Source organism: Dendrobates tinctorius, unplaced genomic scaffold (assembly GCF_039654945.1).
Source record: "Dendrobates tinctorius isolate UK_male_01 unplaced genomic scaffold, ASM3965494v1 ptg000070l, whole genome shotgun sequence".
In the NCBI taxonomy this organism is placed as follows: domain Eukaryota; kingdom Metazoa; phylum Chordata; class Amphibia; order Anura; family Dendrobatidae; genus Dendrobates; species Dendrobates tinctorius.
The window spans coordinates 16189929-16205196 of NW_027361738.1; the positions used below are offsets into that span (position 1 = coordinate 16189929).

The 15268-nt window shown below is 44.0% G+C and overlaps 1 protein-coding gene across 4 annotated transcripts in view; it reads left to right on the forward strand.

Moving 5' to 3' along the window:
* Positions 1-15268, forward strand: part of HYCC1 (hyccin PI4KA lipid kinase complex subunit 1) — a 143829-nt gene that overhangs the window by 44826 nt on the left and 83735 nt on the right. For all 4 annotated transcript variants that reach the window (XM_073581429.1, XM_073581428.1, XM_073581431.1 and 1 more), the window contains one exon: positions 10874-10956. In XM_073581429.1, coding sequence (XP_073437530.1) covers positions 10906-10956 — 51 coding nt within the window. In that variant the 5' untranslated portion in view covers positions 10874-10905. Of the gene's footprint in view, positions 1-10873; positions 10957-15268 lie in introns of those variants that run through there.

Here is a 15268-nt window from a genome sequence, read left to right on the forward strand (position 1 = left end):
CGGCCGACAGCTATCTACTGTATATGGTCAGCTTTGTTGTCAGAGATTTGACCCAAGATCTAATTCAAAAATATCTTGGGATTTGTAAAATTGGATAAGTCTTAAGGGCCTGTCACACTAAGCGATATCGCTGTAACGTCACTGGTTTTTGTGACGTAGCAGCGATATTGCTAGCGATATCGCTATGTGTGATACCTGCCTCTGACCGGCTCCCCCGCTGATTATCGCTGATCGCGCGAGAACGTCCTGGACCATTTCTCGTCAGCAGCTTCCTGTGGCGCTGACGATCGACACGTGGACGTGGGCGGGAGGACGTCAGGATCGCCTCGTTTGACAGGTAAGTAGCGACCCCCGACCCCTGCTATGTCGCTGGTGAGATCTGCCTGTGTGGCAGCTCACTAGCAACCACTTAGCGATGCACCAGCGATCCTGGCCGCATCATATCGCTGGTCGGGATAGCGGGTGCATCGCTAAGGCCTCTTTCACACATCCGGTTTTCAGCATCAGGCGCGATGCGGCGAAAAGTGTAAAAACCGGATCCGGCGCCGGTTGCCACCGGATCCGTTTTTTCCCCCATTCAGATTCATTATCGCCGCATCGCGCCTGATGCCTATGCGGCGTATCCGGTTTTTGCCTGATCCGGCAAAAACAGCCGGTCCGGCATCTGGAAAAAACGTTCTCTGCAACGTTTTTTCTCAGCGCCGGACCGGCTTTTTCCACAGCGCATGCCCGGACTCTGTGAATGTTAACCCCACAAGTGCCCGGCGAGAGAGAGAGATCTCTCTCTGTCACCCGGACACTTGTGAGAGATCTCTCTCGCCGGGCACTTGTGGGGTTAACACTCACAGTGTCTGGGTGAGAGAGATCTCTCTGTGGGGTTAACCCCACAAGTGCCCAGCAAGAGAGAGAGATTCTCTTGCCTGGACACTAATGTTAACCCCCCATGTCTCTCTCTCTCCACCCCCCTCCCCTCTCCTCCCCTCCCCTCCCCTCTCCTCTCCTATCCTCTCCTCCCCTCACCTCCCTTTCAGCAGCTGTCTCATTGGCTGCCTCTGTCCTGCGGCTCCTTTAATAACGTCCGAGCCGTATCATCTCGCCGCACACACATCCGGTGTCACGGCTGCAGGCCGGATCCGGCGGCCCGGCTTTTCGCCGCACGCCGCCGGACCCCACACACCGGATGTGTGAAAGTAGCCTTAGTGTGACAGTACTTTTACTTCTAATTGGTTGTACCACGTGTAGACGTTACCCCTTATTGATGGCATAGGTGATAACTTCCCAATAGCTTGGGGTCTGACCAGGGGGATCCTCCACTGATCCTGAGGACCAAGACTCTGAAGAACCCTATGAGAATGTAGCCATGCACACCTCTGGTTTGTTATGCACACTTTTGGTCCTTTAATTCTTAATGGGAGTGCCGAAGACCACCTGAACATTGTGCCCAGCTATCTCTGGTGGTCCCATAGAGAGTGACTGGAGCAGAGGCGTGCATAATCGCTTACCGCTCTAGTTGCATGGGGTACAAAAATTAGATGACTTCCAAACTACAACTGTTTTAAGAAACAGCACCACCTTTTTACTTGGGCTGGGGGTGGAATTGTTCTGAGACATTTTTGTTTCACCTGAAAGGTTCCCTTTAAGTAAATGCATTAGTGACCGCCAGGGTTGTGGAGTCGGTAAGCCAAACCTCCGACTCTGACTCCTCAATTTCCATGACTCTGACTCCACCAAAATGGGCTCAGACTCCACGACTCTGGTGGCCGCTCATTGACATGGCGCGGTTTGTTGGGGGGGTTGTGGGGGGATTGACCTTCTTCTCTCCCCTTAATTCATACCTCAGAATTAAGAGGTATTCTAGTCTACATTCCTATTAGTGCCGGTATCCTATATATGTTCATCATGAAGTTAACTGCGTATAATAAGTAATGATTGTTCCAGTTGAAGTGACAGCACGGCAGCACTCTGATGGGGATGAATACGGCGAGTGGGTGTATAGTGGGCTGCAGTGTTCTGCCGTGTTTGTCACGGTGCATGACATTTCAGTCGTCTTGCAAAATGGAAAATAAATGATACAGCTGCGACTGTCATTCTTCACGAGGTGGGTGCGTGTGGATACCCTAATTGAACCTCCGTTGCTGTCCCTTTTCTCCAGTTGTACACTACGCCTGTTGATTCTCCTCAGAAATTTGTTGAACAGATGTCAAAATGCTACAGACTCGATGTTTCCCTTCACCGCGATATCAAATTATTTAATAGCGTGGGCTTGTTTGCTTGGATTTATGTCTGAGGTAAATTACGCAGGAGAGAAACAGCTTATAATTACCAGCACGTGTTATCATATCAGACGTTCGTTCTTCCCGTACGAAGGGAGTCGTTCCTAATTTTCCAGAATGGAAAATGCAGCCGTAGGGGTTAAAATAAAGGCAGAGAAAATCTTCCAGGCATGCTCCATTTCAAAAGACTGAATCCGTCACTGGATTCCGTTTTTGACGGACAGCCATGGATCCTACGCCCATAGGCTTCCATTATAGCCAACGACGGATGGCGCAGAATCCGTCGCGATCCGTCTCTTCAACGCAGACAAAAACCGTTAAAGTCCGTCGAGTCCAGAGGACGAACGCTGAAATTCCTACGGTTCCGTCAAATGATGGATGAAACGGACGGCCATTCGTCGCAGTCCGTCGCTAAAAAAAGCGGATCCGTTTTTTTTCTAAAAACGGCAGATTTCGACTGATGTCAGAAGACTGAAGTGTGAAAGAGGCCTAAACCATCTACTTAAGCATATAGGTCAAAGGAAGCTGATTAAAAGAATAACTTGATATATGCGATCCGATGTCTTATTTCAGAGAAATCCACAATTTATATTAATATGTAAATGAGCTGTTAAGCTCTATGGGCCGGACATAGATCTCATTGAGGATCCGCCTTCAGAGCTTCTTTTAAATAAAAGAGGTCACCAGTGTGAGCTAAGTAATGACTGACATCTTGCTCTCATAATCTCACACAGCTCTCCAGTGAGATCCGAGTTACTGCTGTACAGCAGAGCTGACAAAGTGAAAAGTGAAGTTTCTGATTACAAACATTTTGCCGCAGCACTCGTCCTCTCAGGGTGTGTGCACACGTTGCGGTTTCTACTGCGGTGTACAGTACCATTTAAGTCAATGAAAACCGCTGTGCACATGCTGCGGATTTTTCCGCGGTTTTAAATCCATGTCACTTCTTTGTGTGGATTCCGCAGCGGTTTGGCACCTGCTCCATGATCAGGTGTCAAACCACAGGGGCAAACCGCAGGCTAATCAGCAGGTAAAACCGCAGGTCTTTTGACCTGTGGATTTACCTGCGGATTTCTGCAAATCCGCGTGGAAAAATCCGCAGCAGATTCCACAACGTGTGCACACAGCCTTTTGTTCTGTCAGAGCTGTGCCTGGTTATAACCAACACAGTACAGAAGAGTTGAATCTTGTGTCATTGCAAACACATTTGCAGCGCTATCGGCTCCGCTGCATTGCCCCCCCCCCCGTACGCTGGCTACCTGTGAAATGGAAGTTGAAGGACTGAGAAGAGTGCAGTGCAAATGCGTTAGTACAACAGAAGAGTACTCTGTCTCATTACAGTGTTAGCTCTACCATGTTAATTGTGAGCTCACTGCAGAGCTGTGTGGCAGCGTGACTGTAAAATGTCAGTCATTACATGTCTCACACTGGTAACTCCCCTTTTCATTTAAGATGACCTCTGGAGACAGATTCTCAGGGAGATCAGTGTTCGGCCCATAGATCTTATCAGCTCATTTACATATAAGGAAAACCTGGATTTCCCAAGAATAAGGGTCCTGTTACACTAAACGATGCACCAGCGATCCCGACAACGATTCGACCTTCTGAGGATCGCTGGTGAGCTGTCAAACGGGCAGATTTCACCAGCGATCAGGACCAGCGAGGACGCTGGTATCCAAGGTAAATATCGGGTAACTAAGCAAGCGCGTCACTTAGTTACCCGCTGTGTACCTTGAATACCAGCTCCCAGCGTCTCGCTGATCGTTGCTCTCCCGCTGCCACACGCAGCAGATCGCAGATAGCAAGGCATCCTCTTATTCAGCTTCCTATGACCTACATACCATGTAGACATATTAGGAGGGTTGATCCTACTGACACATTCCCACTTAAAGAAGCTCTTATACTAAGATTTTTAATCATTAAATGTGTGTATATGAGCATGCAATGAAGTGAGTGTATTAATATGCTCACTTACTGCTGCTGTCTCCGGTGTTCTGCTCCACATCACTGCTCTGCAGACTCTCCGGGTCCTTCTGGGCTCTGCCTTACCCAGAAGTGGCTGCTAGGCCGGGATCACACATGCAAGGAATACGGCAGAATCTCGCATGTTATTACCCGGCACTTCCGTCGGCACTCGGACCGGAGCGTGCGGCCGCATAGCAATACATAGAGCCACGCACTCCGCTCCTGAGTGCTGGCGGCAGTGCTGGGTATTAACATGCGAGACTGCCGTATTCCTCGCATGTGTGACCCCGGCCTTGGGCTATGTGCACACGGTGCGGATTCTGCTGTGGAATTTTCTGCGCAGATTTTGCTAAATCTGCAGGTAAAATGACCTGTGTTTTACCTGCAATTTTAGTGCAGATTTTGTGCGGATTTCCCCTGCAGATTTCTATAATGGAGCAGATGAAAAACTGCTGCAGAACTGCACAAAAGAAGTGACATGCCGCAGTATTAAATCTACACCAAATCTGCGTGGAAAAATCTGCAGCATGTGCACAGCGGTTTTTGTTTTACATAGCCTTAAATGGTACTGTACATCACTTGCAGTTCTGCAGGGCCAAATCTTCTGCAGAACTGCACAGAATCTGCACCGTGTGCACATAGCCTTACAATGTAAGTCTATGAGGTATCAGGACGGGCCACGGTAGGCTTGCATTGTAGAAGAGACTTCCGGCTCAGGCATATAGTGACCCGGCATTTTGCAATTGCGGTGACGTCACTGAGAAATGGAGCAGAACGACGGTGGGTCCCGGAGAGAGCAGCGTTAGGGGGGAAGTATATTAATACACTAACACTACACTACACGCACATATACAGTACACACACTTAATAAATAAAATCTTAGTGACAGTGCTTCTTTAAAATGTCTTACACATGTCTATTATACTTGTCTATATTTCCCCTTTTCACATGTAAAGCGCCATGGAATAAATGGTGCTTTATAAATGCATAATAATATGCCCAGTAATAGTAAAACAACTTGTCACATCTTTTAGCCGCTTCAGGCTTCAAAAGCCTAAACATACAGTAGATGTCCGCATAGAGGGAGTGTACACTTGATTCATTCTGTACTTGATTCATTTTGTCCATGACTTGGGCGGCACGAATCATCTGAAAGGTTTCCAGCTGGGTCAGGATGAGTTGTACACAATCTCACACAGATATGACCCCATTGTGCGGGAAGTCACTGGAGATATTTATGGAGCACACATATGTTGCACTTAAGCTTCCAGGTGCATGGAAAAAAAATGCAAAGTATACAAGTTTGTACTGAATGCTTCTGTGCCGATTAGTGTAGTTGGCAATACAGTAAAAAAAAACAAACCCAAGTATACAGCCTGGAGAATAAAAGGACAATCCTTTTGAAATGTGGGATTGAAATGGTTTGATACCTGCAACCGGAGCTTCTACGGCACATTGCAAAAGCTGTCAGACGTGCGTCAGGGTGACAGCATCAATGCTCCATAGTAAATGATGACAAATCACTAATTGTTTTATATCTTAAGAAGAATGTGATGTATTTGGAACAAAATATGCTGTAAGTCTAAAAACAAATTTCAACTTAACACTTTTAGTATTAGTAGTCAACAGTTAAGGAAAGCCTTTGCAAGTATTAAAGGGATTGTCCAGTGAAAACGCAGAATAGTCGCTAATTTGCTTATCTTTGGAAGTCGGACCACTGGGTCCTGCACTGTTCGATAGAGCGGGGTACTTTTATCACCATTACTATGGAACAGCTGTGCGCATGCTCAACTGCGGTTCCAGTCATTCCTTACGGGGCTGTTGAGAATGAATGGAGTGAAGGTTGGGCATCTTACCTCCTCCTCCATTTTGTAAAGAGAATAAAGGTGCACGGTCAGGGACGTAAATTCCCCCTTCTGCCGATCAGTGCACATCACAGCAGTTGGGCGTCCACTGATCAAGTGGATAGGGTATGGCTTAGTTTCACTGTACATCGCCTTTTAAATATCCAAAGGAACCCTCGCTTCAGTTATTGCCTATTGGACTGTCAGAAGTAGCAGAGCATTGTACTCGGCCATTTGTTGTCAGTCCCATAAACATTTCATCGCGTGTTGGCACACATACAGAGCCACCTGTCCATTACAGTGGGACGTTTCAGAGCAATCGGGTAGTGATCACCAGTCGTGTGGATTGGTGATCATTTGCTAAGATGGATATAACCCCTTTTTAAAATGCGTTTTATAAGGCTGAAACAGGACAGAGACTGAGAGCAAGGATGAGGTCTCATCGTCATACAATTACAGACTAAAAAACCCATTCACCTGTGGCTAAACATTTCTGTGATCCAGGACACAACATGGGCAATATGAAAGTTGTCATTTTAAAAGGCAATTTTAAATCATAGACACATCGGAGAGTGTGGGAACACAAATTCATTACAATCTTTGATTCTATTCACACAGGACTCAATTTGTCAGGTTTTATGACCCATTACCATATCTGAGCTATCTCCTCCAAGTAGCCCTTTGATCTTCAGAACTTTTCATACTACCTATCTAATCTTACCTAATTAAGGATTCTCTCTCCAAGCTCATTGTTTGTTTATTGAAATGTTGTGCTTTAAACTGTATATAAATAAGGTTTCTTCAAATATTTTGTCATATCAGCCTGATGAAGGGACCTAAGGCCTGTTTCACACTTCCATTTTTGACCATCAGTCAAGATCCGCCGTTTTTGCAAAAAAACGGATCCGCCATTTTTTTACCCGTTGACTTGCATTACCGGCGGATCTTGACGGATGGCCATCCGTTGGATCCGTTTTTTTGCGGATCCGTCAATTTTTTTTTTTTTGCGTCCGCCGAGATGCCTGGACGGACGATGTAACGTTTTTTGTACTGCAGGATCTGCATTTTTATACAGCGCATGCCCGGAGGAATGAAGTCAGGAAGAAATTTAACCCTGAAATCATTTCTGGCGGACAGAGAAAAAAAAAATCTCTCCCTCTCTCCTTCCCGGGCAGCGGTTCCTTTAAAATTCTTCATTCGGCGGATCCGTCAAAAAAACGTATCCGGTGGCATCCGTTCGCATCAGTTAGTAACGGATCCGCTTTTCCGCCTTTTTGGCGGATTTTAACTGACACAAAAAACTGAAGTGTGAAACAGGCCTAAGCAGTCCCGAAAGCTTGCTTTGTAACAACATTCACTGTTGTTTGTTAGGAATCTTGTGGGTATGATACCTTTTAATGGCTATTTTGTTTCTCTCACTGAGAGCACTTTATATATTTATAAGGCTGATTTCACACAACCAAATTTCATTGGAGTCTGGTCTCCGGCTTTAATAGTATTATGTGAAATGGCCAGTCTGTACATTATGGTATGTATGTGGACCACAAAGCACGGATGTATGAAATGCTTTGTTTACTAGAGAACTGGAAACCCACTTTACTGTACAGACACGTGAATGACCACTTAGGCCTGTTTCACACTTCAGTTTTTGACGTCAGTCAAAATCCGCCGTTTTGCAAAAAAATTGGATCCGCCATTTTTTTTTTTTTTTGGCGGATCCGTTCTTTTTCCCATTGACTCGCATTGCGACGGATTTTGACGGATGGTCATCCGTTGCATCCGTTTTTCGACGGATCCGTCAAAATTTTGCCGTCGGCTGGCTTGAGTGGACGGACAATGAAACTTTTTTGTGTTTGCGTCAAAAAAGCGGATAGCAACGGATCCGTCACTGTCCGCCATACGTTATAATGGACGCCTATGGGTGGCGGATCCGTTGGCAACCGTTAATTGACGGAATCCGGCAACGTATCCCCCTTTTTATACTCTCCCTCCTCCCTCTCCCTCTCTTTTTCCAGAGTCATGTAACTTTAAATTTCATAAATCAGCTAAAAACGGATCCTGTGTCATCCGTTTGTGGCGAAACGGTAACGGATCCGTTTTTTCACCCTCTGGCGGATTTTGACTGACTTCAAAAAACCGAAGTGTAAAACAGGCCTTATTGGTAACGGCTACACAACCCTGCTTATCTGCCCAGTATTGTACTTCCTTGCATGTCCTTACCTTTAGGCCCGACAGGCACATCCCACACATTTGTTTCCCCCCTCCTCTCCAAGGCGGCAGGGGATCCCGCCTCCCCCCCCCCCCCCCAAGTACCCTCCTATCTTTAGGTCCTGCTTGAGACCCCCACTCTGTTTTACCGCTCTCGCGGAAAGCAGGTGTGGTCTCTGTGGCCTCCCAGGCTCATTGCACCTGAAGGGTCTTTGTTTTGAAGGCTCGTACTTTCTGGCTTTTTTTCATCACAAATGTTTATTTTGGTCATTTTATGAATAAAAAATGTAAAGTTTGTGGATATTTTGTAGAAATAAGTAGGGTTTTCATACAAATTAGAGGGTTTTGGTGGTACTTGTGAAATTTGGGTTCTTTTTGTTTTTATAACTTTTTTTTTTGCATCTGCTTTTGTGTACTCTTTTAATACATCCCTATGAAGGTCAGTGATTACTTTTAGAGCCCAGAAATTGAGATTATTAGATATTATAGGTGGTTTTCTAACCTGTGCCTGTCAGGCGCACTGTGCCTGAACTCTGTAGTGCCAGAGATGCGTCTGACCCAGGGTTAAACGTGCAGATGATTAGGATCACTGATCTTTTCTTAAAGAAAATAACCCACGGTATTTCCTGTTTGCTGTGCAAAAATTGCAATACCTTTTTGTTTGCTTGATTATGTTCTGTGTTTTTCGATATATTATGCCCTGAATCTAGAAAAGCTTTGCCAAGGTTTCTGCCACCAGACACTAATCTGTAGATGTTACAAACACTTCTCCATTGTTTCTGTGGAGCCTGGAGGGTTGTTTCATGAACACAGAAGTAGGAAGAATGATTGTGATAATTATGAAGAATAAAGCCTGCAATGATTAAGGTAGAAGATTTTTTGTAGTGAGACTTATTTGCCATATGTCACATTTTACTACACATTTGAAAATATGTGAAAGTATGCTAGGTGTGTTTGGTTCTAAAAAAATCATATTGACAAAGGGGAAATTTTGTGGCTCTTTTCAACATTCCTTCCTTCCGGTTATTCACCTTCTGATTATTCTCCAGCAATGCTTCTTTTATATCCCACAGAGAAAATTGTCAAAGCTGGTGCAAAAGAAAAATTTGAGCATGCGCCTATAGTAACCAATGAGATTCTAGTTCTCATTTTAAAGAATTTTTTTTTTTTCTTTTTAATGAAATCTGTAACCCAGTTTTTTTTTTTTTTTTGTTTTTTTTTTGTCTCGGCTTCAGAGCCTTACAAGTCTCTGAAGACATGGCACTTGGTTAGATGAGCTGGATCTGCATTTCAAGCAGTGGAGGTCGCCTTTTTAAGGCTGAAAAAAATTGAAAATAGCCTTAGATCTTAATGTTGCCTAATAAAAGAAGAAAAAACAGGCCGCTGCTTAGTTTAGCGATCCCTATGAAATTAATAAGAACGGCAGACCCACCAGAAGTGTAAGGTTTTATGCTCCCCTTCCGCAAATGTGCTGCGAACAGGCACAATGCGGCAAAGAATGGCAAATTTGCAGTTAGACCCCAAATCCTGGTATAATCTATTATAATAAAATAGGAAAACAAAAAACCTAAGGTCACTGCTGATTTAAACAGGTTGTCCCCTTTCACATAATTTGCCCTGGCTTCAGTTTGTTGAAACATCAACTAGTCTGTACTCCCCTTCCCTGGGTCCACCGGCGAGTATCCGCTGATGATCCCAGGGTGTGACATTGGCCACGGCCCTGATGTCATGTTGACCGTGTGGCTGCCAATCGGTGAGCTCTGAAGGAGGCATTCAGTCTACACTGGAAGAGCCGCGGAGCTCACTAATTGACTCTGTCGACATGAAGTCAGCACCGCTCACAATTTCAGAGACCTGGAGCAGCGGCGAAGACTTTCTTGTGGATCTAGGAAAGGCGAGGACAACACGATTTTAAGAAACAGCTGTCATATTTTCTGAAAGAGGAGACTGACTGAATAGTTTAATCATTTTTATTATGGACAAAATCTGTTGCATGTTTTTGCACTAGACCAGTGCCGCCTTCAGGATAGATACTCCTTAAAGGGGTTGTCCCATTAGCTGGGTACACTTTAATCAATAGATCTTTGAACATAATTAAGTTCCACAATTGGGTGAGTTTCAAAAAAAAGAAAAAATGTTCCTGTGGTGAGATAATCTTATAAATGTTCCCCTGCTGCGTACTGTAATGGCCGGGTCTCGCTGTGCAGGAAGAAGGCTATGCTCCTTGACTTATCGTAATCATCCACTTTGTCTCAGGCCTGAGGAAGGCACTGGTCCAGTGTCAGAACATGAAGCCTGTTTTATGCTAAATACCGTAACCCTATTTCCATTTATCTTCAGCGCCATTGATTACCCTCTTCTTTTAAATATAACTACCATGTATATATAGGTTTAGTTGTGAGGGGGTGAGCACTTGCCTACTCTCCTCTTCCTTAAAAATGAACTAAATTTAAATCAACAAATCATTGTTTCAGGAATAATAAACAAAACGCCAGCCACATGGACTTCCTAATTTTACTTCTCCTTTTAACATAATTTGATCAATGCTCAAATACACAGTAAATTTCTTCTATCTATTATCAGGAAACCGGCTAGAAGCTGCTCAATGTGGGAAGATGCTGACCGCAGAAAGAGGGGTCGTGGAGGAATGGTTGTCAGAATTTAAGGTATTTATTCTTTAAGAATCCTATTTCCTTCAACTGTCTCAGTGGAAATGATAATCATTATGCTACTTGCCTTGTGTCGTAATTATGCACTTTGACTGTTTTTTTTTGTATTTTTTTATCTATTTGTTCAGACTCTGTCTATGACTCTGTCTTCATGCTATCATTTTAAAATGGAAGAAGGATTACTTAAAGGTACATATTAGATGGCAGTCGGACGAACGATGCTTCTGCCAATCGTTCGGCCAACAGTTATCTCTCGGCCCGCTCATTCAGCCGTGTGCTCCTGTATTCTCTGAAAAGGCCGTTGGTTGACACGTCGGTCGGCTGCTTATCTCTGGGAGAACAATACGATCTGCAGTCGACTAGCAACCCCCAACAACACAATAGACCGTTGGCCGGACCCAACATTATCAGCAGCATGTATGAGACCCTTAAAAGTCTTGTAGACATCATGCTGAGAAAACTTACATTAATCTCCTTCTGAACAGAGTTTTGGGGTTCTGTCTGTGCACGGTTCACATCCAGCTTTTATAGAGGTGATAACGGCTGACCAGTTGGGCTGCCGGGAAAAGTCATGACCTCCCAAGGAGAGGACCTTCATATAACAGTAGTGGACAAACTCGTTTAAAGAGGATGTCTGAGACTCAAGCCCCCTTCTCACGTAGAGAGATCGCTGAAGCGTCACTGATTTTGTGACGCAACAGCGAGCTCGCTACATGTGACACACAACAGCGACCAGCCCCCCAGCTGGATATCTCTGATCGTGCTCGAATGTCCTGGACCATTTTTTGGTCGTCGGCGTCCCGCTGGCCAGCGTGCATCATGGTGTTTGGTGTCGACGAGTGACCTCGTTGGCAATGCAGTACTCGGGGACGCAGGCGGGAATCGTCAGAAAAGCTGCTGTGTGACAAGGTACCAACGACCGGCGAGGTCGTTACACGGATTGCCGTATCGTTGCTGCGTCGCTGAAGAGATCTGCCTGTTTGGCAGCTAACTAGCGACCATTTAGTGCCGCACCAGCGATCCTTACCAGGTCGTATCGTTGTCGGGATCACTGGTGCGTCGCTAAGTGAAACGGGACCCTTAGTGGAGCAGTGCCAATTGGTGAAGGTACTCTCTGGAACCATTTCTTAGCCTTTTGTATCCCTCCATTCCAAAGTTATGCCCTCAGTTTGCCCAATATGAAAATTTTCCCTTCAACCAACTGGGCATATTGGCTTAAATTTAAAATGGAGGGTCATAGTAGAAGAAAACTTGTTCCAGAATCAGTGGCGCAATGCTCATTAGAGAAGATATGCGATTTAGGTTCTCTCTTATGTAATTAGTAGGGGGGCCAACAACAGACACCTGGCACCTCCACCAATCAGCCGAAGGCTGCTCTGGTAGAAGGGGGAATATTCAGTGTAAGGGGTCGGAGCACAGCAGCCCCAACATTTAGGCTGTGAGCCCACTTAAGCGTTTTTTGCGCGTTTTTGAAGCGTTTGTCCTGGTCAAAACGCTTCAAAAACGCATAAAAGAATCATGCCATTCATTTTAAATGAATTCCGCACTGTTTGTGCACATTGAGTTTTTTTCCGCAAAAAAAAACGCTTTGCGGTAAAAAAACGCAGCATGCTCATTAATTTTGCGGAAACGTCTGCGTTTTTGCTATATTCTATGGGTCAGAAAACGTGCGGGAAAAAACACATCAAAAACGCGCGGTTTTTTGCGGGAAAAAAAAATGCATGGAAAACGCGCGGAAATGAAACGCGCGTTTTCTGGGAAGGAGTCTGGTTTTGAAGCAAAAATTTTCTGCATACATGGGCACGTAACCTTACGGGCCACAGCCAAGTACTGATGGTTATCTCCTCCTATTCAGCTTATCTCTCGTTGATGACCTATCTTATGGAATTGATAAACAGTTAATAGGAAGCGGTCATTAGAAAATTACCTATTTAAATTGTGTTCTTGTGCTGCATGTTTGGTTTTTTTTGTTAATTTTTTTCTTAAACTTTTGCCAACCAGTGTTTTCCTTTATTTTTTTTTTCTCCCCCCTCATATCAATGTCTATTAAAAATGGGGTCACACGCTAAAGCTCTTGTCAAGAGACAACTCCTTTAACAGCCAAGGTGTGTTTTATTTGAGTTATGTAATGCAAAAATAAAACCTGTGCCTGTAACTTTTAGTGATGTTTCAATGATTGTATGCAGGGCTGTGGAGTCGGAGTCGTGGAGTCGGAGTCGGAGTTAGTTTTGGTTGGAGTCGGTAGAAATGTTCCGACTCCAGCTTTAAAAAAAAAATGTATTCATATTTCATAATTGAACTTTCATATGAATTTTATAAATGTTACTCAAATATATATGTTCTATCAAACTATGAACAACAGTGATAAGCAGTTCTGCTGGAGATAGAGACATTTCTTACTTCTTGTGTGTCACTGTTCTCCACTGCCCTTATCTAATCTTATACTTGGTTAACCTCATGCTGCCCCAACCCCCCTACTTACAATGTATGAAACTGAAAGTGAAAATGTGTTGCAAATTCTTAGTAGTAAAGCTCCTCCTCTAGACTAGATCATACTAGGTGTGCGTCTTCCAAGCATCTCACAGCTGCCTGCTACTCAGAAGAGGAAGACTGTAGGAAGTATTATCCTTTCAACAAACTTTGCATCAGTTAACTGTGAGTACATGAGGAATAATAACAGTATTACTGACCACTATATCAGTTGTACGACCTGGCAATAATTTTGTACAATTGTTTTTAGGAAAAACAATTGTCATTTGGATTGTGAATGCAGAATTAAAAACCTGAGAATGTCAAAGAAGCATCACATTAAATCAGCTGTATTTGAACATTTCACCATCACTCAAGATAGAAAACATTATGTCTGTCAGTGTATGACAAATGATCCAGACGAAAACAAATGCTGTGAAGCCAAGATGAGTGCATATTCAGGCAAAGATAAAAATGCTCCTACCAGAGCTTCTAATCTAAAGAGACATTTACAGCGCTTTCATCCAGAAGTACTGAAAGCAGTGGATGAGAAAGACTGCATCCAAACCAATGAACCAGTGCCCAGCTCTTCCAGCCAAACAAAGGAGCAGAAAACTTTGCAGCCATCAGTTGCAAGATATTTTGTCAGTGACAAAGTTACTGTGACAATGACAGTAGATACATTTAAAAAACATCATAGAGCTTGTTGTAAAGGATAGTGTGCCTATTTCATTATTTTCACGACCAGCTTTTATGTGTCTGAATGGGGAAATGGCCCGCAAGCTTGGTGTTTCTCTGGAGAGAGAGAGTATTAGAAAATTAGTAATCGAAGAAGCTTTTAAACTAAAGGAAGAACTTAAAAAAACTCTCAAGGGATGCTTTCTGTTTCTTAAAATGGATGCCTGCACACGTCACAGAGTGAACTATTTTGCCATCAATGTCCGATTTGTTTGTGACAAAAATGAAATAGTTACCAAGACATTGGCAGTAAAAGACCCCAAAGCTCATCACACCAGTGAGTTTCTCCAGGTCTTGGTGGAAAAGGTTCTGCAAGACTATGAACTTAAAAAAGAGCAAGTTCTTTCTGTCGTAACTGACAATGCTTCAAATATGATAAGTACTATTAAGCTAATGAATGAGAGTAATGATGGTGACCAGCAGCTAGAAGAACATTCTGGGTCCACAGACACAGAAATGTTTGAAATAGAGGAACACAGTATTGTAACTGAGGAGCAAACTGAAGTTGCTTCAGATGAACAGCAACATGATAGTTTAGATGATCTTGTTGAAACTGTGTCAATATGTTCTTTCAGTCATCACATGCGCTGTGTTGTGCATACGCTACAGCTGGCTATAAGAGACAGTCTGCAAGAAGGACATGCTGCTGCACTGATTGGCAAGGTGAGAAAATTGGCTACTGTTGCCAGAATCCCTAAAGTTGACTCAATTTTGAAGAGACGTGCTGGAAAAGGGGCAATTATTGATCAAGCCACACGATGGGGCAGTACTTACTTAATGATTCAGTGCTTGGTTGAACTGAAAACCTTTCTTGTAGACATGGCTAACCCTCAACTGGCGCTAAATGAAAGTCAGTGGAATCAGGTGACTGAGCTGGAAAAATTGCTAGAGCACCCATTTACAGTGACTAAAAAATTACAAGCAGAGGACTTAACTCCAGGTATTTTCTTAAAGGAGTGGAAGAACCTGATGTTTCGCCTGTCCCAAAGAGCAGGGTTAATTGCAAGTGGCATTGCTACATCAATGAAACGGAGAGAGGAGCTACTATTACAAAATAACATTCTTTTGGCAGCTGTTTATGTAGACCCAATGCATCGGATTC